We start from the raw sequence: 24,198 nt of genomic DNA on the forward strand, positions 1-24,198 counted from the left end.
GAGGAGGTCATGCTGGGTCTCATAATCCAGTGTGGCTGCTTGGTCACGCGTGCTCCTGCCCAGAACCCCTGGCCCACTGCTTTGTAAGCAAGTCTCATCAACCCATTGGCTCCCCAGGGTCAATTCTGGAAGAATTGTTCCTCAGTTTGTTGTTGAGTTCACAGGAGGGGTAGACAGTTTTGTCTCATCCAGGGAAGGAATTTTATCATTCCTTCACACGCTAGGGGCTAGGAATGCTCTTCAATAGTCGAGACAGGTCATGGATGGTTCAGAAAGCTAAGGTAGGCTGCTATATGCAGGGTGCCAGAGAGGTTAGACGGAGGCAGGGCACGCCCACAGAAACTGCCAATCAGGCAGCTGGTTTGTGAGACACAATGGGGAGAGGGGAACGAAGAGGATGGTGGACATATTCTAGGGATGCCACCTTCACCTCGAGGGGTCTAATTTTTAGGGAACTGCTTAAACCTTACCCTACTGGCACTGGCTTAAAATCGGGTACCAACCATAGTACCATAGTGGTGTGCTCCTCAAGACATAAGACATTTCTGCAAAAGGTTGGGTGTTTGAAAATATACAAAATAAATGGGTTAAGATATGTGACCATTTGCTAAAAGCCACATTCTGAAAGGAGGCAAACAGAAAACCACAGAGATGTCAGAGTGACAGTTATCGAAGGACCACGTTGGGGGGTGGGACTCTTCCAGCCATCGTGGGAATTCTTCTAAGAAGGAAGTTAAAACTTCAACACCTGGTCCTCTTAGATTCGACTGAGAGTTAGCATAGAAAAGAGCTTTGCCCACTGAGCGACATTGCTGAGCTGGGGAACTGTAGCCAAGGTGAAGAATCCTGTTGGCCACATCTCAGCCACTCAATCCGTTCTCAGGAGACTTGTTTTTCTCTAAGGAAAATGTCCTGATGGCAGACATCTTTAGTGAGCTTCCAGCAACAGACTTGCTACTTCTAGCCCTCTCTTGCTATGATACCAGAGCACCCTGGGCCGAGCTCAGGGCCTTTTGTGAGGAAAGGGCTGGGCAAGTAGCAACAGCAGCCTACAGAGGGCTCACCTTCAGAACGGTATCCCCGCCTTCTCATCCACGGCCTTGGTGCTGGCCAGGAAGAACCGAGAGCTAGAGAGGGTGCCAGCGGGCGGAGAAGCTGCCATCTAAACCCAGTGACCTAAGCACTTTCTTTGACTCCACTGCAGCCCGCCAGTACTCACGCGCAAATGTAACTTACAGACGGGACCCCTCAGCAAGCACTTAGACAATGGCATGCCTTTGAAATAATAAGGTTATAAAACTCTAAATGATTACTTTTAAGCAAAATCAATGATTTTTATTTCCCTTATTTCTCCATCAGACAACTAGAGTTAAAAAGATTTTGTAAAACTAGTGTTAAGATTTGACATCAAAGAGCCCTCAAGCCTGGGGACATAGCTTGGTGGTAGAACACTCCCTAGAATGTACAGAACCCTGGCTCCCCCCCCCCCCCCAGCCCTGGAAAACAAGCCCTCCACTCAGATCCTTTCACCATTCACTTGGTGACTGAGCAAAGCTCCAGCTGTTTCTTATCTATGAGATGTTAAGGCTACCTACATGAAGGTGCTGGTTGTGCGTGAGACACGTGCATGCGTGCGCACACCCACACACAACCACACAGCAGCACACAGTGGGTTGTAAGGTTAAGGATGCCCACGGAAGAGCAGAGGTGGCACTTTAGAAGCCATGTTGGTCAGGAGGGGACGGCCGCAGTGCTGAGAAAGGGAGAACAATATGCTCAGATAAAAGGGGCAGAGTGGACAGGTGGTGGTGGTGCACACACCTTTAATCCCAGCAGAGTGAGTTCAAGGCCAGCCTGGTCTACAGCGCAAGTTCCAGGTCAGGCTCCAAAGCTACAGAGAAACCCTGTCTCAAAAAACAAAACCAAAACAAGCAAACAAAAGCTGCTGTGTGGGGCAGGGCTTCTCTCTGCAGCAAGGCAATCTTCTGGTTCGTCTTGCGGTTATATAACAGGCACATGAAAACCCATGAGTACACTTTACAAGCCTGAACTTACATGGACTGCACACATTATAGTGTTTGTTGATTTTTGTGGTACTGAGACTAAAGGCCAGGGCTTCCTGCATGCTCAGTGAGTGCTCTCCTGTTGAGCTCTAGGCAGCCCTGACAGTATCATCTTAAAAAGAAACAGAAAACTAAGACCATCTGGTTCATGGGCAGGAAATGTGCTTCCATTTTCTGGAGAATCAAGGTCAAATAGTCATTTAAGAAGGTGAGGACATACATTTCTGACAAATACACATTTTTAGACTTTTGTCATAACCCCTGACATTTTATGATAAAGATAGTCATTAAAAAAATTTATGTGTACAGGTGCTTTATCATGTATGTTTGTACCACAAGCATTCTGGGAATTGAACCTGGGTCCTCTGGAAGAGCAGCCGGTGCTCTTGACTGCCGAGCCATCTTGCCAGCCCCTTTCCTTCATCCTTGAGCTCAAACGACCACCGACTGTTCACTCGAAGGCTTGGGACATCCTGAGAAGTCCTCTGGAGCAGCGGTCGACACAGTCTGATGGGGCGCACAGTTGTCTCACCAGCACAGATAACCACAGGCATGATATTTAGATATTTAATTTATTAAATTATATAACAAAGTTTCTTCTATACAGTCAGAAAATGCACATTTAGATGAGAACAAAAATTAAGTACAAATACAATAATATTGGTTCCAAGAAGCCATTTTAAAAGCAAAACATTAGAAAGTGCATCTGGAAAAAATAGATTAAAAAACTCGGTATTGGCATTTTCCATGAAGACTGTATCCCATGAGAATAAAGTGTGATCAGAACCGATTCTGCTCCCATCTCTAAGAGCTACTAGGGTGTGACACAAATATTCTGGTACTATGATTTTAGATCAGATACCAAAAGGAAAAAAGAGGAGAGACAGACAGAGAAAGACCCTTAAAGCCATGGCTCGGCTTCTCTACTTCTCGCCTGACACCATGCTTAGACCCCGCTCTTGTCCCTGATTCCCCAAGGGGGCATGCAGGCACACATAGGAATGAACAGCCAAATTTGGGACCACAGTGGGAAGTTCTCCACTCTTTTGGAGACCCTACTATAAATGGAGAACAGAGAACACTCAGTCATGTGAGTAGGTGTGTTTGCTCTGCCACCTTTGCCACAAATGGCTTGGGCACAGCCATTTATCCCAACAACTTAATACTACAGGTTCGAAAACTCAGTGAATTTCCAAAACTCTTATCTAGTTAATGACAGAAGACAGAATGGTTAGACCCATTCTTAAATGCCACTCCCTTGGGTTCCAAACATCAGCAATGACACAGGGTAGTAATGGCGGGAGTGAAGATCAAGGTCCCTCAACTCCATGGTCCCAGATCACTGCATCAGGGGATCAGGGAGCATTTCCACTCACAGTCCACACCCAACATGGAAGTGCCCAGGTAAGTATCTGATTCTAGGTACAAAAGCATCCTCGTGGTAGCTCTTTCCTTACCTGTCTCCATTCTTAACTTCTAAGATTCCTACATTTGATCTGAGTACCGGAAGAAAGGAAAAGACATTCTCAATAAAAGTAGATTTGGTAGCAAGGGGAAGGGAAAATCAAAGGTGACTAATGCAGGTGGCAGAGACTCCTTGGGCATCACTCAAGTCCAGGGACTGCAGGACAGCCACCACACTGTGGATCTCAGTAACAACTGACCGAGTAGCTTTACTAAGTCACTGGACACAGCAAGACGGAACTGTGGAAAAGTACTGCTGGGCCAGGTGTGGTGGTGCGCATCAGATAGCAATAGTTCAAGGGTCTCAGGAGGCCGAGGCAGGAGTTAAAGGCCAGGGAGGGCTAAACAGTGAGCTACTGTCCAGACAAACATACACTTGAAATTTTCTGCTGCTTGTTTCCATTTTTCATATCTTTTAGTGAAGTGGGAAGTTTTGAATGGTTACTAAAAATATTTTTTAAAAAAGTATTATGTTAAAAAAAAAGAACAAATCTTTCCTTAGAAGCAACACTTCATTGGGATTATAAAACAAAAACCCTCTAACCTCAGGCTCTGACCAGAACTTAACAGCCTGAAAACTGGGTAAGTAAGGATAGCCCACAGGGGGGAACAAAGACAACTTAAAAAAAATTTCAACATCATAAAACTGAAGTTCCATTCGGTAACCACAGAGTCCTGTAAAGAGCGGGACCGGAAGGGAAGGAGCAGCCTCTCCCTCAGGGACACCACACCTGGAGGCCAGTCAGAGACTCTGGACCCCAGCGACCACAGACTCCAGCATCCACAGTGAGTGTTCCCGGCAGTGTCCTTGGAAGAACTGATTTACTTTCAGAAGAAACAGACACATAATTCATCCTCTCACCTGCGCACAGCATCCTGGAGCAGCCACTGCCACCTGCGTGCTGTGCTGTGCTCATGGCACCAGGCCTCGTCCTAGCTTACTTACTCTCCTTCAGCAGTTTTAGTGGATGAACCATGTAATCAAACCAGTAGAAAAGACTGGCAGTATATTTAAATAAATAACTTTATTTAGGATACTTCAAGTTTTATGTATGCCCACTATATAACAACCAAAGTCCCATAAAGTCTAGCTGAGGCACAACCACCAACTGGGGCCCTTTGAAAAAAAAATCAAAAATAATGAAGTGTCAGGGAAGAGAACTTCTGTTCTCCCAAAGAGAATTTAGCAAACAAACTTCCCTGATTCTTTAAGGTCCACAGTGGGAAATTTAATTTCCTTTTAAGGGCATGCCTAGTCAACAAGCTGATTAACCCATATTTAGAAAAATAAACCCCATAATTAAGAAAAATATATCAAATGCCTTTCATACCCAGAATGTACTAACACTTTGACACCAGAATGACAAACCTCTCCTCTCAGTCAGTCCCAAATCAGATGTCAGACATCCATGAGCACTAAGTAATCAAGTCTGCCCAGAGGCACCACTCCCACACCATGAGGTGGTGAAGGCTACGCCCTGATATCTTCCTTCTCATTGCCTGTGGTGCCAGAGGATATTCTAGTGGGGGCTCGCAGCCTTCTCTCTTGGTGGATACAGATGTTGGAGACCTTTAAAATATCTGCTAGTTTAGTAAGACAAGTTACCAATTTCAGATGCTGAGAATGGCTAACCTTAAAAAGCATTTACATCTCGGTCACTGTCCACAGCAATAAATAGGTGCGGACAGGCATCACAGGCACCATCAACAACGAGACCACGGCCTGGGGATGCAGAGGAGCCTAAGGGATGAGGAGTGAATAGATCCTTACAGGGAGGTGTGCCTGGGAATCAGGTTTGCTCCAGGCTGTAGAACGCGGTCAGATGGAATGAACCCGTCAGATGGAATGACACGGACAGCCACTCCTTGATGAGTTTCCACGTGTGGCTCATGTGCACTGAGAGCCACAGTTCCCTCCCCTGGTTCCTAGTATTGATCTTCACATGACAAGGGGCCACTAGGGGTAATGACAGACACTGGCTGTTGTCTGTCAGAGCTGAAATGCGATTTTCTCGTATCGAAGCAAATATTAACCCAATGGAAGAACTAACAAGCAATAACCAGCTCCTCAGTGCCAGGCCTGCACTCTTGATGTGTCTCCAGCTCCGGCTGACGCGGTGCTCACGACTGAAACAGAAAAGACATACCCTTTCTACCGCGCTCTCCATTTCAGACAACTCAATGATGAAGCTGAGCATTGGCATCCTACAGAATTGGTGCAAAATGGAATTTTTCTTGACTGCCAAGAGTGAGGGTCACAGAGTAGAATCTAGATCACAGAGTATCAGCAGAGGACAGCTGATTTCCCATCACAAGTGTTAAATAAAAGGACAAGAATTATTCTTATTCACATCCAGTCTCACGGCTGAAGGCAAAGCCATCTTTGGATGTGGAGAGCCTGGCAGTGTGAGGAGGCCAGCGATGAGGCCCACTGGCCATCAGGCCTCCCCAGTCACTGAAGCCCAGGTTCTTGGCTTCTGCCTGCTTACCTCCAGGGAAACACAAGCAACTGAAAGCCTTTTGTTGTTGTTTTTAAAATTAAAAACAGTAATGTGCATTAGAAAAGATAGCACAGAAAAACTGGCTTTAGCTCAGTCTGACCAGGTCCGAGTCATGGATGCAGTTTTAGAGTTCGTCTGGCTGGCAGGCTTATGGCCAGGGCAGTCTTCCTCCTTCCTCATTTCCCCACTCCCGATCAGGGCATGAAGGCGGTGGGCAGAGTCCTAGGGCCATCCTCTCAGTGGAATGCATACAGCAGCAACAGAATGGTACAGATGCCGATGACCCCTCCAAGGATGAGTGAGTCACGTCGCTTCCTAAGGTTGATCCTTTGTATCAGGCTGTTCACAGCAGGAAAACGGTCTTTGAAACTTAGTTAAGGTCATATTTGAGAGGGGTCTCTAAAAGGCACAGGACTCACAAACAGCCATCAGTGGAGTCCAATCAGCAAATGATGAGAAAGCATGGGGAAGAGAAAGGAACCCACATTCCCAGATGGGAGCAAACTCAATCCACCTAGTCTGCAAAGTGCACACACAAGAACAACGGACAAAATCAGTGGAGAGACTACGGACAGCTGCCAGAGTCCACCAGGGCTTCTGGGCTGGCTCTGCAGTTCCCCTTTCTGTTCTTTGCCCTCCCCTCAGAGACAGTTCTGAAGAAAACCCGACCCCTCTCTGCCCCAGGAAGGAAAATGGGCTAAATGGTCTTGCTGCTCTAGTTGGGAATTGGGGGGGGGGGGGGGAGAGAGAGAGAGAGAGAGAGAGAGAGAGAGAGAGAGAGAGAGAGATTGAGAGAGATTTGAAATTTTGGGGCTTTGATAACCATCCCAACCATATTTTAATACTTCAAGTCATTAATACACTCCCTGCTTGTGTACACCAGGGCAGCTGCACTGTTCCATGTTGGTGGAGACAATAATACATCAAGTTCAGAAAGACCAATGACCACGCTCTCCATGAAAAGTGCAGTGTTCGTCCCTCGAGGACTCTCACAGGGACACATTACTCGTGTATGTGCAGACTCTACACATCGGATGAGCATAACTAGAATTTCTTCGCTGTCTTGAGCACATACTCCTGGCATTAGTATATTTCTGAGTAGGACCAAAGGGACAACCGACAGAGAAACAGTTTTAAAAGTCAGGAACAGGACATACGTATCAAAGTGACAAAACCTTTTACAAAGTGAAAACTTCCCAGAGAAAAGTCTTCATTGTTTTATGTTCAATGCAGGGATAAAGAAATCATCAGGGGCTGGAGAGATGGTCAGAGGTCAGGAGCACTTGCTGCTCTGCTAGAAGACTTAAGTTCTGTTTCCACAACCCACAAACACCTGTAACTCCAGTTAAACCGTTTGGCCTCTGCATGAGTGTGTGTGCGCGCGCGCGCGCACACACACACACACACAGATAAAAAAATAACATAAAAGGTGGCATCAGAAAACCTTGACTGTGGTGAATACACTCTTTTTTAGTTTATCTCTGGGAACTATTCCTCTCTTGTTTCTTTTTTTTTTTTTTGGCTTTTTTGAGACGGGGTTTCTTCTTGGTGCAACAGTCCTACGGCTGTCCTGGAACTTGCTTCGTAGACCAGGCTGGCTTTGAACTCTGATATCCACCTGTCTCTCAGGTGGTGGGATTAAAGGCATGCATCACCACTGCCTGTACCTCTCAAGCTCTGCAGGGAGAAGCATCTATACTCAGGTGGTAAACAGTCCTTCCCTTAGCAGTAGCTTAACTCTGAATGGGCACTGATTTAGGCTAGGGGATATGGTGACAGCTGTTAGCAAGTTTGTTCTTTTCCTATGGCCTTCGAGCTGTGTTGTGGCCATCTGTCATAAGGAGAGAGGCAGGCTAACAGAGAAAAGATCTGTGATAGGAGAGAGGAGACACTGGGAAATGACAGCCTCTTGCTGATCAAACCCAGGTCCTCATATTTGTGTGACAGGCCCTTTACTACTGAGCCATCTTCTGAGGCTCTGAGCACACACTCTATTGGAATGATGAGTGCTTTATCTATAGCAGGCAACATGCTTGGCTTGGATGCTGTTACTTTAGGGCTTGGGGCTTAGAGGACACATACATTCAGAGAGAAGGCACAAAACAGAGGTAGCAAACTGAATGGGAAACTCAGTTTCAACTAGTGTGTAAAGTCACCCAACTATCCAGCTGCCACTCCAATTTTTTATTTTAAGTTTTGAGAGAGGGTTTTACTGTGTATCCCTGGCTGGCCTTAAATTTAAGAGATCTGTCTGCCTCTTCTTCCCAAATACTGGGCTTAAAAAGAAATTGTGCTACCACACACCTGGTTTCTATTTTATTTTTAGTGGTCATACAAAATATAAACCCTTTTACATTTACTAAGCTGTCTCTGCTCTTGCTGCTGACTAACTTATAATAAATACAGTGTTTTGGGTTCTTCTGGGGCTGAGGTTGGAGTACCAGAGTCTAGGAGTTCTTACTAGCCTGGATGTTGTGTAACAGTTTCCTGTGAGATTGAAACATTCCATCATATAGGGAAGCTCCTTAAACAAGAAGGTAGACTACTCAAAATAGTTTTAGGAAGTCCCTGAAACTGACCAGATTCACTAGACCCCTCCCTGCCAGAGTAAGCAGAGCTAACATGAAACGACTCTTTTTTTGTTTGTTTGTTTTTTTGTTTTTTTTCGAGACAGGGTTTCTCTGTGGTTTTGGAGCCTGTCCTGGAACTAGCTCTTGTAGACCAGGCTGGTCTCGAACTCACAGAGATCCGCCTGCCTTTGCCTCCCAAGTGCTGGGATTAAAGACGTGCGCCACCACCGCCCGGCTTGTTTTTAACATTTTTTTTTTCCCCTGAGACGGGGTTTCTCTGTAGTTTTGGAGCCTGTCCTGGAACTAGCTCTTGTAGACCAGGCTGTCCTCGAACTCACAGAGATCTGCCTGCCTCTGCCTCCCAAGTGCTGGGATTAAAGACGTGCGCCACCACCGCCTGGCTATGAAACGACTCTTAAAACAGATTAGCCACTTGGGAGGCAGAGGCAGGCGGATCTCTGTGAGTTCGAGACCAGCCTGGTCTACAAGAGCTAGTTCCAGGACAGGCTCCAAAACCACAGAGAAACCCTGTCTCGAAAAAACAAAACAAACAAAAAACAAACAAACAAACAAAAAAACAAAAACAAACAAACAAACAAAAAACCAAAACAAAAAACAGATTAGCTACCTATACGAGGTTTAGACCAAAGCCACTTGGAAAGGACACTCCAACCTGTGAGCTGCCTGCAGGCTGTGCAGTGTGCTCTAAGTTTCCCAGCTATTGTGAGCTGTCACCCCTGCTGGGGTGGGCCCTGGTAATGCTGCTGTCTGTGAGTCACTTCTGCTCCCATAAGTAACCATGCATCCATATTCCTGTAAGTGACAACAATAGAAGTCACTGGCTCACGAAGTTGTACTTTGGTGGTATCTGTACTTTGGTCTTGAGTGGTCCCCATATATGGGGTGAGTAAATGAGTGTGTTGCATCATCCCGAAATCACTCACTATGTCTTCACCTTTTATGTGAGTCCTGGAGATGCAAACTCACACTGGGTGACAGAGAGAAACATCACCTGAGGGAAGGGACATTATGGTATGATCTGACTTCATGGAAATGCATGAAAAATGCACTGGGGGCTGAGGAGATGACTCAGGGAACAAAAGTGCTTGCTGTACAAGCACGAGGAACTGAGTGTGAATCCCCAGGACTCACATAAAATGTGGGAAGATGGGAGGTAGAGAAAAGAGAATCCCTAGAAGCTTAAGAGTCAGCTAGCTGGAGGAATACAGCTTCATACAAGAAACCCTGTCTCAGTCTAGGTAAAATATGGAGACACATGTGTGCCACAGAAATATGCAATGAATGTATGCATATATACACACAAAGAAAGAAAAAGCATGGAAATTTAAAATAGTTCTGTAAAGTCAATAAGTTCCTGTTTTTCCTTTTATGGGACTGACAAAACGCGATGTCACAGAACAGCACTGTATAAACTGTGCAGCACTATATGAACCTGAGTGGTTTGGGATTGTGGTTTTTATACTAGACTAACAGAAAACTGATAAAGGACTGGAAAATGCCAAGCAATGCCAGGTATATCCTTTTTTTGGGGGTGAGGTGGGGAAAATAGATTATCAGGATAAAAGTATCCTTAATTACTGTTGGCCAGATGATACCCAACTTTTGAAAAATCTTAGGTCCTTCCTACATCCACTTGGGACACCCCCCCCCTTCTTTGAAGCAATCCTATTTTGAGTTGGGAAGCCAAACATTTAAAAACTGATGCCGGGTGGTGGTGGCACATGCCTTTAATCCCAGCACTCAGGAGGCAGAGGCAGGCGGATCTCTGTAAGTTCGAGGCCAGCCTGATCTACAAGAGCTAGTTCCAGGACAGACACCAAAAACTACAGAGAAACCCTGTCTTGAAAATCCAAAACAAAACAAAACAAATCAAAAACAAAAAACTAACAAGCAGAGACTACTCTGAACCTGGGCTTGTGCAGTCACCATATTCTACCGCAGTTACACACACCTGCACAGTCTCCCCTCTCTTCCTGCAACTGACCTGTCCTCCATTGTGGCAAATCAGAAAACACAGACACAGTGTTGGGTGGTTAAGAACACAAGCAGGGAGTACTAACTTGGATCCAGAGCTTTTAAGGATAGAAAAATACTGTGAATAATTTTACAAATCTAAATCTTTAGTATTAACCCTCCGGAGTGCTGTCCCCTAGAAATGGTGCTAAACCTAAGTTTCCCACAAAGCAGGAAGCCCTCACATGATGTGGTTGCTAAGGAGCTCTACAGCTACCAATGCTGGTGACCTGCTCCTCTATCCCTATATAATGAGGGAGGGGAGAAGGACTTTCACCCCACCAACAGATTTCAAAAAGGATACTGGCCAAAGTGTTCATTTTGCTGTGAATGGACTTGAGCATTCCTCTCTGAGAAGTCATATTTTCTTTCGTTGCCATAGCAATGCTTCAAGAGGGGAGGAAAAAAAAACAACTGGGTTGGCGACGGAGAATTAATTACCTTGCTCAACCCATCACATCTCTAAAAGCACAGTGAGCAAACAATTCTGGAATGACCAGGCAGGAAATGGGTACAAATCACTGCCCTGCAAACTTCCCGCTGTCTTTTCCTCACTTAACCCACTGTTAACCAACAAAGTCTTTGTTATGAGTCATCTTGTGTTTTCTTCGATGTAACTAATGAAATGAGATGTTATGAGACAATGTATAATTCATACATTACAAAGCTGCTTCTAATGGCTTTAAAAAGGTCCAACTATTAAAACAATTTTAATCAGGAAAAACTGCTAAGAAGAAAAGAATCATAACCATAAAAACAGTATCCAAGTATGTATCCACATTCAATCAGCTCTTAACATATAAACAAACAAGGTTTTGAAATTCTAGGGAATCAGGAGGCAGATCTGGGACTCACTAAATGTAACTGGGAAAGGGGTAATGACACTTTCTCATAGAATGCAGCCTCTTCATGAGACCACTCTGAGATCCTGTTGAGAATCAGAGATAATACTCTTTTTGCTATCACTTCCATGATCATGTATTTTCAAGTCTTACTGCCCCAGATATCAGGCACAGAAACTGGGGAAAAATAGTAGTTAGATCCAATTTCCTGACTTAGCTTTGACCCATCTCCACAGAGTGATGCTACGACAAAAGCACGCACGCTGGGGAAAGACCATCTGAAGCCCTGGTTCCCTTGCAGGCTCTACGTAAGACAGCTGGCTGGAGGGGTTACATATACCTACTTAAGTAAGAGACCCACAAGAAATACAGGGAATCTGACAATAGGAACCTGTGAGCCATGTGTCTGTAGTGGTGTTTCAATAATCTACACCTTTTTATCATATCTATGTCATCCTTTTTTTCTTTTCAAAGTAGGTTCTACCCTTTTATCCTATCATATCAGGTGTCCTGAGGCTGAAAGTAATGGGCTCAATTCCCCTTGGCTCCTGTACTTGCAGAGAGACTTAGAGGCTACTAGTGAGATGCTCAGCTCTTAAAGGGGACAAGTCAAGGGGCCACCCATTGCTGGTAAGCTGCTGGCCCTTCATGGGCAGCCTCACAGAACAAACCACCAGGTGGTCCAATGAAGGGAGCCGCTAGAGGGATGACAAACTAACCAACACTGTAACTTCACAACTGAGAAGACAAGAAATGCGTAAGGAGACACCTAGAAGAATATTTACTGAAGCATTTTGGAATAGTGTGTGTGTATGGGGAACAAAAATATTAGAAGCACCCTACAAAGCCAGTGACCTCAAAGAACAAAATCAGAAAGGCATAGGATGAGCTCAGTTTGGCACAGGAGTTGTCCAAAGAGCTGGTCAGGAGATGGTCACTCAAGCTAGGAAGGGCAATGAGAGTTACTGACAGGCGAACGGGTCATATGTCAAAAGAGGCAGAAGAATTGACTATCTTTTCCAATGCTGCCACAACCCAGAAATATAGCTGTGGGGCTCTGGCCAAGGAAGGCTACGAGCAAGTTGTCTCTAAAGCACACAAACTCCACACTGGTGGTCTTGTAAATGGCCAGTTCCAGGAGCGTGATGAAGGCCAGGCCATGTCATGAAGATCCTAGAATCTAGGCCATCATTTAGGAGCTGAGGACTAGCTTCCTGACTGCTGGGATTAGAGGCATGTGCCATTTGGCTCAGAGGATCCTCTGAAAGTATCAGGAAGACATGAAAGCAGCAGAAGCATCAGAAAATGACCAACTTCTGCTTGAAATTACAAGGGACTTGAAAAAAGCATTCTAACTTTAACTAGCTTTGTGGTCTTACAGAAAGTAACAGAATTCAAACCCATGCTGAGTAAGGAGGACAGTCTGAAATACACAGGCCTCTGTTTTTAAAGGGGGACTACCATTATCTCATGTGCACTCTGACTCACAAGTGGATAGACATTAAAAAATAATTTCCACAAAGCACTTTGTATTCCTTGGAGAATGGATATTACATTAAATTATTACCTTGTTGAATATGCATGATTTCCAGTACCACATAAAGTCTATCTAGACATATTTTCCCAAATCATCCCATCATCTGGAGCTGAGTGAAATGAAGGCTATTATTTCAAGTGTCAAATACTTAGAGACAAAATATAAGCTTCATATAATATATAATGTTTTAAAAACAATAAATCATTCATATGCTTACTGGAACTTCAGATTTCTTACCAGTACCATAAACTAAGCATATTTACATATTAAAAATTAATTTACCTTGTGTATGTGTGTGTGTGTGTGTGTACATATGCATGTGTACACGTGAGTGTTTCTGTGCCACCTGTGCACGCAGGTCAGAGGAATACTGTCAGGAGCTGGTTCTCTTCCACCACACAGGCCTCACAGTCCGGTCATCAGATTTGGTGGCGGCACCTGTATCCTCTAAGCCACCTCACTGTCTCAGACGCTGGTTTAGTATAAATGCTGTGGCTCTAGAGCTATAAAGAGATTCTGATTTGGGGATCTGAGTCCTCAATATTACTTATTAGTCATGTGACCACAGGCAAAGCCTTGATTTCTTTTCGTTCTGGAGATGGAATCTACTGGTCAATGTCTATCTCATGAACCAGTTACTAAGAAGATTAAATGTCCCTTATAAAGGAAGGCCACAGTAGAAATGTATTACCATCTAGTGAAATTTTCATCTCTTAAGACTTGACCTTTACTCTAGTGAACAGCGATGACTTGATCTGTTAATTAAGTGTGCAAACAAACAGCAATGAAGTAAAACAAAAACCATCCCTACCTTATTGTTTCTTCTATCAGACGATCAGAGCTAAAAAAAAGAAAAGAAAATTCAAAATTTGGAATTATTAAAGATATACTTAAAACATTTATTTTTTCTATGTTTATAAACTTTATAGCCTTTTCTATACACAGAATAATAAAGATCCATGTTTTTAGTGCATCTAGAGAAAATCCTGAACTTTGAAATTAATTCAGTCACATGTGAAGTAATTTACATTTTGCTCTTACCTGTCTACTTAAACCGTCTGTTTTTTTCATGACATTCCTAATTATTAAATTCTGGCTAGTTTTAACGACAGCATTAAAAAGTGGAAGTTCTTTAGCCCAGATAACTCAAAGCTGTCACTACTATCCATTCAAAAGGTAAGGACTACAGCCACTTGTTGAGCCGAGGAGATGAATGCAGCTCTAGGCCTCTAAGCAGCAGTATTCAGACCTCACAGCTCCTTCCTTTTGGGGGAAATAGTTTTGTTTATTTTGAAACAAACGAACAAACAAACACAACTAAACCAAATCTCAGCTCCTGAAACTTTAGAGTCCAAGAGTGTGAATAAGGAACAAACAAGCCCAATACCTCACACCATGGAAGAACGAGACAACCCAGGAGAAACGCACAGGAGAGAAGCTAGGAGCTTAGTAATGGGCCTTTACCAAGCTTAACATCAGAAGGCGTAGAACAAATGTCCAGAGCTCAGCGTGTGTGGCAGGTGTAAAGCACTAGCACAGAAATAAACACTTGCATCTCCCCAGCTACTTCCTTCCAAAAGAGTGACTCTGTTCACTCTACAAAACAGAACACTGACATGAAGTTCAATAAAGGTGAGTTCCACAAGAATGCCATAAAAACCTTGCATAAGTCAGACAATTAAAATTTTAAAAAGTAACAAAGATAGTGACTATAAGCCAGATGTCCTGGATGTCACTACAAAGACCAGGTTGGCCTCAAACTCAGAGATCCGCCTGCCCTTGCCTCCTGAGAGCTGGGATTACAGGCGTGTGCCACCATGCTTGCCTTACTTCAAATTAATTTGATCAAACATTTTAGTAAGTAAAATGGAGAAGTTAGAGTCAGCAGGTGTGTTTAACTGTAGCAGAAATGAAATGCTCCCAAGTTTCCATTTATTCTCTGTTATATGAATGTGTTTTAAAGGTCTGGAGCGCTGGGATTGTAACTCAGGGTGTACAGTCCAGGTGTAGTGACACATGCCTGTAACTCCAACACTTGGAAAGTAGAGGCAGGAGGATTGGAAGCTGAAGGTTATCCTCAGCTACAGAAAGAGTTCTAGACCAACTTGGCATACCAGAGACCTTGTCTCCAACAAACAAACAAACAAACAAGCAAACAAACAAACAGGACTGGGAACCTAGAAAACCAAATGAATCACAACATTCTATAAAATAGCACTTTGTAATTGGTTTCTGAATCCTCTTATATAGAGAGTAAGAGCTAACCAGAAATACATTTTTTTTTTCTGCTCAACCTACATTATGGTCACGGTTCAAGCATGTAGCTGTCTGAACCGATCTCATGGAATTTTCCTACCATAAAGCTCACAAACAATAATCTTAGTGCAAGCTGCTGGCAAAGGCATGAACCTAAGGTATGCTTGATCTCCATCGAGTACTTTGACGTCCCTGAGCAGCTCTTTGGTTTAGGGTCTCCTTTCACAGTTCTAAAGAATAGCAAGAGCTCTAAGTCACAGCCTCTCTCGAATCCCTCATGCTTAACATAAACAACTTACACATCTCAAAGTCTAGCCCGAAAGCTGTATCCTTCTGAAGCTTCCCCAGACACACCAGTGTACACAGGTAAAATCAATTCTTCCTTACATTACAATAGTATGCCCTCCCATCAACTCATTCAGGAATATAATGTAATTCAGATATTGTGCGACAGAGAAAGAAAAGGTTTTCACATCAATTCTCATGTAAGACCTTGAAAACCCACTCTCTCAGGATACCACACTGATGTGTTGTTTACTACTTCTCTAAGCAGTGTGAGTTCCCAGGAGTAGGGACTGCGTCTGATGCATCTTTGACTCCCCAGAGTCTAGTACAGTACCTAGCACACAGGAGATGCTCATTAAATGCTTAATAAATGAATGAATAACGAGTAACAGACACTTCTTGTACTAATAAAATATCAATCAGGATTAGCAATAAAATAATCCTTATAATCCTTATAAGTTTTCTGCAGGAGGATACACACACATTTTTATAATCACAATTTTATAATCCCTCGTGACACAGTTCCTCCATTTGAAGCCTTGTTTAAGAAAGTTGTGTGCCAAAAAAAAAGGAAGAAAGTCATGTGCCAACTGAAAGAAGATTTGATTTCACTACTAATCTAACAAGTTCAAAATAAAGAAAAACGAGCGTGTGTAACATAGCTTCTAACTGTGAGTCAGCTATGGACAAACTACAGTGTGCCTACAGCTCTTGGGAAGTGGAGGCGGGAGGATTCTAACTGGGAACCAGCTGTGGGGCAAACCTATAGTTTGCCATAGTTCTTGGGTGGTGGAGGCAAGTGGATCAGAAATTCAAGGTCATCTTGGCTAACCGGATCATTCTGCTTTGTCATTTATTTCAGTATTGTAGGTAACTGGATCACTTGGGACAAATCTGTAACAGGGAACCTTGAGCTATCCCATGAACCGAATGAAAGACATAATGAGACAAATGCCACCAGCTCTCATAAGCTAAAATTCCAATTCTCTACTATGCAAATGACCCTGGCACAGATTCTTTAGAATTTCTTCAATGTACTTCCCAGATTTTCACTTCAGAACATTGCTGTCTGAGGACGACTTAATTATCATCATGTCCTTCTTGTAACATTGATTGCCTCCGAAATTAGGAGCCAAACCAAAGTTTTTATTTCCTTTTAGTTTTATCTGTCTGGCGTGTGGTCATAACAATGATAAACACTTTTTTTTTTAATCAAATAATGCTTTGTAAACATTTTCTCTCTGCCTTAGTGTTTTTTCCTTGGAGTAACATTTCACACATGCATACACAAAACCAAAGAACATGCATGCATGCATGCACGCATGCACATAAACTGCCTCCTTGTAGCTACATGTGAATAACAACAAACAGCGAATATGAACTTAGGAGCAAAGCTGATGTGTAAGCCTGCTGTCCAGACGGTGAGTGTGACTATTAACCAGTCAGCCAGGCTTCCCTGCCAGCAACCCCACAGCATGTAACACTCAATAACACTCAAGTCTTTCAACAAAACTACATGAGTTAATGGAGTTCATAAACACTCCACAAAGCTAAGGTCAGATCCTTAAATGCCAGGAATCTACATTACTTCACTCATTGATGTAATAGCTGACAATTATATAACTTGAATTCTATGATACTTATTAAACAACCTAAAATGCAACCATGTAGAAAAATTTTAGAGACTTATTTTTATTATTTTTAATTATGCTAATCATATGTGCATATGCATGTGCTTGAATGCAGGTTCCTGTGAAGGACGGAGGCATTGTGGACTGCCTAGTAGAAGTGATTAGGAAATGAAATTTCAGTCTTCTGCAAGAGCAGCATGTACTCTAAACTGCTAAGCCATCTTTCCAGACCCCTAAACACACACACACGCATATGAAAAGGGTTGTTTGGTGTAATCTCTTTCTCTTTTAGTATTTACTTTTCTTGTCTTTTTGGTTGTGAGCTTAGCCTTCAATTTCAATGTCTGAGCTATTTGTACAGACCTACTATTTACGTCTGTTAATCTTACACATGTACTATATGCAGGAAGGACTGGCAAAGTCTCGGCACGCATTATCTTAGCGACCCTGTGCAGTCTATGCCATCCACATTACTTTGAGGAGCAGCACAGGAACATCAAATCAGAGGACCTGGGCTCAAATCCCTGTGAGTTCCAGACCAGCCAGTACTAACTACCCAGTGAGATCATATCTCAAAAAAGAAAGAAAGAAAAAAAGTCTACTGTGGCTATAACTAGGTTAGTACAGTGCGTGCCAAGCATGCATGAAGCTCTGAGTTCAACCCCCAGTATTACATAAGCTGGGCATGGAAGCACACACCTGCAATCAGCACTAAGTATAGGCAGGAGAAGCACAAGTTCAAGGTCTTTGACTACAGAGTGGGTTTGAGGCTGGCCTAGGATATACAAGACCCTGTCTCAAAACAAATCGAGCCTACCTAAAATATTTCTGCAAAAAACTTTAGAGTATACAAATGACATGGTTGGTAAAATTTAAAATGAAATTAACAATACCAAAACCCTAAATATAACTGAATAATGTCATATGGAAAACAATCAACAGTTAAAAGGCAATAAAATAATTATTTCTTCACTCATAGACATGGTTAGACCTAAGGTAAAAGATAATGTGTATATTCTCAGTGTCTGCTGAGTGGTTAACAGAATGAAAGCAAATGAAAGTTATCAACTAAATACTGTGATCAATCTTATTTAAGTATGACATGCTTTGTATAATGGCACTATATCTGAAAAGTTACTGGAGATAAATTCTTTGAAATTTTAGAATGCTTTAAAAAAAGATTTATCTATTTATTTAATTTATTTATTATGTATACAGTGTTCTGTTTGCATGTATGCCTGCAGAAGAGGGCACCAGATCTCACTATAGATGGTTGTGAACTACCATGTGGTTGCTGGGAATTGAACTCAGGGCCTCTGGAAAGGCAACCAGTGCTCTTAACCTCTGAGCCATCTCTCCAGAATGCGTTTAACTTTATAAAATGACTTAACTTTAATGGCATCCATCTTTATGTAACACAGCTCTCATTCGATTTTAAGTGAAAAACTGAAGAGAAGCCAAGCAATGTGCTTTCAGAGTAACTGGTCTTTCAGTTCTCTATAAAATCAGGCCATGACAGTTCCTTGTTACAACAAATATAAAAATTTAAAGAAACACTCACAGGAAAGAAAGGCAATGAGGCGTGGGACAAACACCAAACATAGGAAGCGTGTGTTGAGTAAAGCTGTACTACTAAACAGTGATGAGACCTCGACCTACATTCTCTCCGAGTCTTGTTTCTTCCTCTGTACAGAGGGAGGCTTCTGAGAGACTTACTCAAGAATTTAAATTTCACACTTCTCTCTCTCTTTGTGTGTGGTATACAAGCCGTGTGTGCAGGCACGCGTGTCAGTGGACTAGTGAAGCAGGGGAGGGTCTCAGGTGTCCTCCTTCTAGCACTCTCTGACTGCTCCTTTGAGGTAGGGTCTCTCCCTGACACGGGCTCACGTTTCCCAGCTAGGCGGGTGTCAGCAAGCCGCAGCGACCCTGCCTGCATGCTCCAGTGCTGGGTCACTGAACCATGGGACCACATCTGACTCAGACGTGTAAGGGACTAAAACTAGGTCTTCACGGTTGTGTACCTTAACCATAAACTATCACTCCAGCCCCAGAATTGAATATTTCAAAAGGATTGCACAAGGAATCCATTTTACAAAACATAACCGGTTACATTCATATTCCCTATAGTTCTTAAAATTAATTTAATATTTGAGTGTGTATATTAAGTATTCAATAAATATTTAGAGAATAACTGAATGAATAAAATAAGTCTTCTACACTAGGGTATGATATATATTCACATTACATTATACATTAAGAAAACAGAACGAACAGCCTTGCTGAGAACCACCAACTCATAGAAGGAGGTATTAAGCGTTAACAAGCACAATAGGGGCTGGAGAACCAAACATGCTAATGGCAGACTAAGTTTTTCCTTATGAAATTTATACTCAAGGAGGGTCCGATAGGGAAAAGATAGAAAGAACAAACCATTAGACATTGTCATAAATGCTTCAAGGGAAACAAGAAAGAGGCTTTATTAAGCCATAGCAAGGGGAGGCTGGCTGAGTTAATGAGTAGGAACAGCTTCCTAGAAGGGACAGGCAAGCACAGAACCTAAACTTGTCAACAAACAAGCTCTCTGGAAAAGTAAGAAAACAAGTGGATAAACAAAGCAAAGGCACAAAGAAGACAGGAAAAGGCCTTGGTATCTGGGAAAGGAGGCAGGCCCATGAGTCAGGTGGTCAGCTGCAAGGGAGAAGTGATCCGATGAAGCAACAGAGTGAAGACAGTTAGGAAAGGTGACCCCACATGGAGGGCACTACAGACCTAGGAAAAGCTAATTCACCTGAGGAAACGGGGGAGGAAGGAAATATTAAAGTAAAACTTCCTTCAGTAAGTGGATGAGGTGAAAAGGCCCTCTTAAGCACACTCCATCTGTTTACAGTCTGTAGTCTAGCAGACAGCAGAAAGTCCAAATGGATTCTAACAGTGGGTAAGAACTTCGCAGAGGCCCCGAGAATACCACATTCTCTCTGGTAGTTTTCCAACTCCTCTGGCAGCAAGAGTGATTTATGCCTCTCGTTGAGCTGATTATAGTGAGCCATCTACTGGCCCAGGGACATTCAGACTGCTTGCCCTTTGTCTACAAATATCCACACAGGAACCCCTGAGCTGGACGCACTCACTGGTAAGCCCTATATACCTAAGAAGGAAACAACACGCTCTTTCAGAAAACAGGAAGGGGACACATCCCAAGTCACTTAAAAGGGACAACATTACTCGTGATAAAAACCATACAATGACATTTCCAGAATAGAAAACTAGATTATATTTCATTAGAATAATGCAAAATTCCTTAAAATAAGTCTAGCAGTTACAGAAAAGAAATATTTCATGATCAAGTGGGATTCCAGGAATTCAATACTGGCTTAATGTTAGAAAATAATGTAATTCATCACATTACAGTAATTAAGGAGAAACAATTATTCCCCTCAATAGTTAACTAATTAATTAAAAAACTGAACCCCATTAATGATAAAAACTATTATCAAGAAGAAGCCTGAAAACAATCGCCTCAATGGCAATAAAACAACAATGAACCCTTCTGAACCCTTCCTTACGCTTGGATCTAGGTTCCTGAGTAACACTTGCTAATGAGAGAAACTGAGGCTGCTTAGTAAAGTGGCCGAGCTCAGGAAAGCATCGTGACAGATGCTAACCCCAATGAGGTACAGTGACGTGGGTAACAAGGAAACTACAGTCCTAGACAAACCCCTACTTGCATCTGAGTCCATGTTGAGGAAGAGAATAAAACATATAAAGAGACAGCTCTTTCTTACAGATCTAAAATCAATGTAAGAAGTACTGATGAAACCAAACCACCAAGAGAAAGATCGCTGCAGTCTGGGTAAGCTCAGACGTGAATGCTAAACTTATTGACAACATTTTGAGGAGAAACTATTTGTGGAGTCTCCAACCATCTTCTTATATCTATTTTTTTTTAATTAGGGGTTGGGGGTGGGGCTGGAGAGATGGTTTAGCAGTTAAGAGCACTGACTGCTCTTCCAGAGGTCCTGAGTTCAATTCCAGCAACCACATGGTGGGGCACAGCTATCTGTAAAGGAATCTGATGCCCTTTTCTGGCATGCAGGTGTATATGCAGATAGAGCACCATATATAAATAAATCTTTACATATTATTTTAAAAAATAATAATAATTAGGGGATGGAGAGGGCTCAGCAGTTAAGAGCAACTGATACTCTTATAGAGGACTCGAGTTCAGTTCCCAGTCCTCACATGGTGGCTCACGACCTTTCACTACAAGTCCACAGGTCTAGCACCCTCTTCTGGCCTCTCTGGGCACAGGCGTGCATGCAGTACACATACATGGAGGCAAAACAGTCACACACATAAAATTACATTTTAATTTATCCTGTGTGCATCCATGTGTATGTGTGTGCATGTGCATGCACACGTGTATATGTGTATATGTGTGTATGTGTGAGTGTGTGTGAGTGTGTGTGTACACAGGTGTCACAGCATACAAGCAGAGGTCAGAGGACAGCTTGTATGAGGTGATTCTTTCCCTTCACCATGCAGGTCTTTGGACTGATCTCATGTCATCAGGCAAGTACCTTTATCCACTGAGCCATTTCTCTAGCCCTGCTTCTATTTTAGGACAAAGTCTCAATTTGTTATTCAGTCTTGTCTCAAATTTACAATACACACATTTCAATCTCCCATACAGATCTCATTATACTTATTACAACAGGAAATACAGTTATTGTAGTGTATACACATACACACAGTCACAGCTTGTATGCTGTGACACCTGTGTACGCACACATACACACACATACACGTGCGCATGCACACACATACACATGGATGCACACAGGATAATGTAGGGGTGTACTAAGTGATAGTATGCTTGCCCAACAAGCAGAAGAATCCCTGTTCCATCTCTACTAGAAGAGAAAGAAAGCATTAATCATATCCAGCTGTGAAGCCTGCAAGCCACAATAATGACTTGAACACCACAGGAGTAACCATCTACTTTCTGAGTGGATTTAAGGTCCACTCCACCAGATGAAATCTGTACCAGCCACCATTATGAGGCTAAGTACTTATGGCTAGCTAGATCAGAGGCTATAGGAGAGAATTTACTACTATTATTCTGACAAAAGGGCTTAATAATATTAAATCAACTCCTAATGACATGGCTATATCCATGGGTTAAGGCACCCCTCAGTCCTCAAAAGAAGTTTCTGCTTGCAGTAGGTGATGATTAAAACAGACCCAAAACTGGCCAAGATGCAGAGAATAAGAGTTTTCAGCCCCAAAGGGATTATATATGCTACACCCCTCTTCCATTGTGGAAGACAGGGCAGAAAGTGTGAAAGCCAAAGTTGGTTGATGGTGACAAGGAAACGGTGTCTTCTGAATGCAGCAGGGGAAGCACACACAGGAGCTCACACCAGTTGTGACATATGCACAAGGTCTATGCAAGCCCAAGTCAGACCAGATGCCAGCACAGACAGGGGAGTTAGGTGTGAAGTTCCAACTCTGAAGAGGAGCTATTGTCAACACCATATATCCTTCATCTGATCATTTTCTCCTGAAATCTTGGGAAACAATTTTTTGTTTGTTTGTTTTTTCCATTTGATATTTAGCCTTACTACTCTCTATAAAGCTTCTTCAATAAGAAAGTGGTAAGAGACCACATACATTATCAGTATTACTATTATGGATACCATCAATAACGTGCAGTAAGGATAACAGAGGCATAGCAGCAGGCAGCAAAGAGCAGAGTAAAATCCTCGAAGGGCTGCCACCCATTTCCACTAACCCACTCGGAGCACGGAAATCATCACCAGCAAAGCCCTTAATATAATAAATAAAATGTCTGCATAAGCACAGAAAGCAGGTAGTACTCACTTTCGAAGGTGGTCATGTTCTTTCAGAAACAGTTCAGTTCTCCTGTTGTTTACTCCAGACCCACTTTTATATGATCTAGAACAATGTCAAGAAAAGGCAAGAACATTTTAGAAGATAAAGTACCATTAGGTTAAGGGACTAACTAACCCCGGTTAGACCGTAATTTCCAAAAATCAGAATATAATGTTTCCAACTCTCTTGAGTACTACCAGAGATGTAAAAGATGCATGTTCCTCCAGCTTAGATTTTGGGGTTTTCTGTTTTTCAAACCAACCCACTCTTCTTGAGGGGGATCCGACTTTTCCTTTGTGTATGACCTGCATTGTTTTCTCCAGCAGAAGCAAAACTTTAAATTAATTAGCACACAGCACACGGCACCCTGGGCAAGAGAGTTACTCAAACAGTGTCATCCTTCACAGCAGGGTCAGTCCCTCACCACCCAGGCCCAAGGAGCATTGGAACCCAGCTGTGCATGCTTTAGGATTCCCACGTTCATTGCCAGCACAATAAAGTTACAAAAGTGACATTTACTTCTATCAATATTGTTATTTTCCTGCTTTCCACTAGTAATAAAAATAAAAACCACTTTCTTTGTTTCTTTTTTTCCCTTTTCCTTCCTTCCTTCCTTCCTTCCTTCCTTCCTTCCTTCCTTCCTTCCTTCCTTCCTTCCTTCCTTCCTTTCTTTTTGGAGGCAGGGTCTTTCTATGTAGCACTGGCTGTCTGGAAGTCACTCTGTGGAACAGGCTGGCCTTGAACTTACAGAGATCCGCTGGCCTCTGTCCCCTGAGTGCTGAGATTAAAGGCGTGTGCCACCACAACTGTCCTTTAAGAACAAATGTTTTAAAAATCTTGAACTGTACCAATGCCTACAAAAAGAGGATGATGTGAAGGTATGGGAGAAAAGACCAAGATCATTGTAAAATGCTAATGGTTCTTAGTTTTATATAAGGCTTTGACTTTTATTAAACCTGGAAACACTTGCTCACATACAAACACATTTCAGAGTTTCAGGGATGTTAACAGCTTTCTGAATATAGAAAGCCAGGGCAACAGAGAAGCGAATGACAGGGAAACGGACAATCATGCCATTCTTGGCATGGGCAGGAAGGGATCATTCAAGCTGGACTTAAGATCA

At 42.8% G+C, this 24,198-nt stretch overlaps 1 protein-coding gene across 3 annotated transcripts in view; it reads right to left on the bottom strand.

Moving 5' to 3' along the window:
* Positions 1 to 2,618: 2,618 nt before the first annotated feature.
* The window catches only part of Gosr1 (golgi SNAP receptor complex member 1), a 32,994-nt gene continuing 11,414 nt past the window's right edge, over positions 2,619 to 24,198 (bottom strand). For all 3 annotated transcript variants that reach the window (XM_057775587.1, XM_057775586.1, XM_057775588.1), the window contains exons 6-9: positions 23,064 to 23,138; positions 13,823 to 13,852; positions 10,937 to 11,019; positions 2,619 to 6,389 (exon numbers count right to left, since the gene is read on the bottom strand). In XM_057775587.1, coding sequence (XP_057631570.1) covers positions 6,265 to 6,389; positions 10,937 to 11,019; positions 13,823 to 13,852; positions 23,064 to 23,138 — 313 coding nt within the window. In that variant the 3' untranslated portion in view covers positions 2,619 to 6,264. The remainder of the gene's footprint in view (positions 6,390 to 10,936; positions 11,020 to 13,822; positions 13,853 to 23,063; positions 23,139 to 24,198) is intronic.

Source organism: Chionomys nivalis, chromosome 7 (genome assembly GCF_950005125.1).
Source record: "Chionomys nivalis chromosome 7, mChiNiv1.1, whole genome shotgun sequence".
In the NCBI taxonomy this organism is placed as follows: domain Eukaryota; kingdom Metazoa; phylum Chordata; class Mammalia; order Rodentia; family Cricetidae; genus Chionomys; species Chionomys nivalis.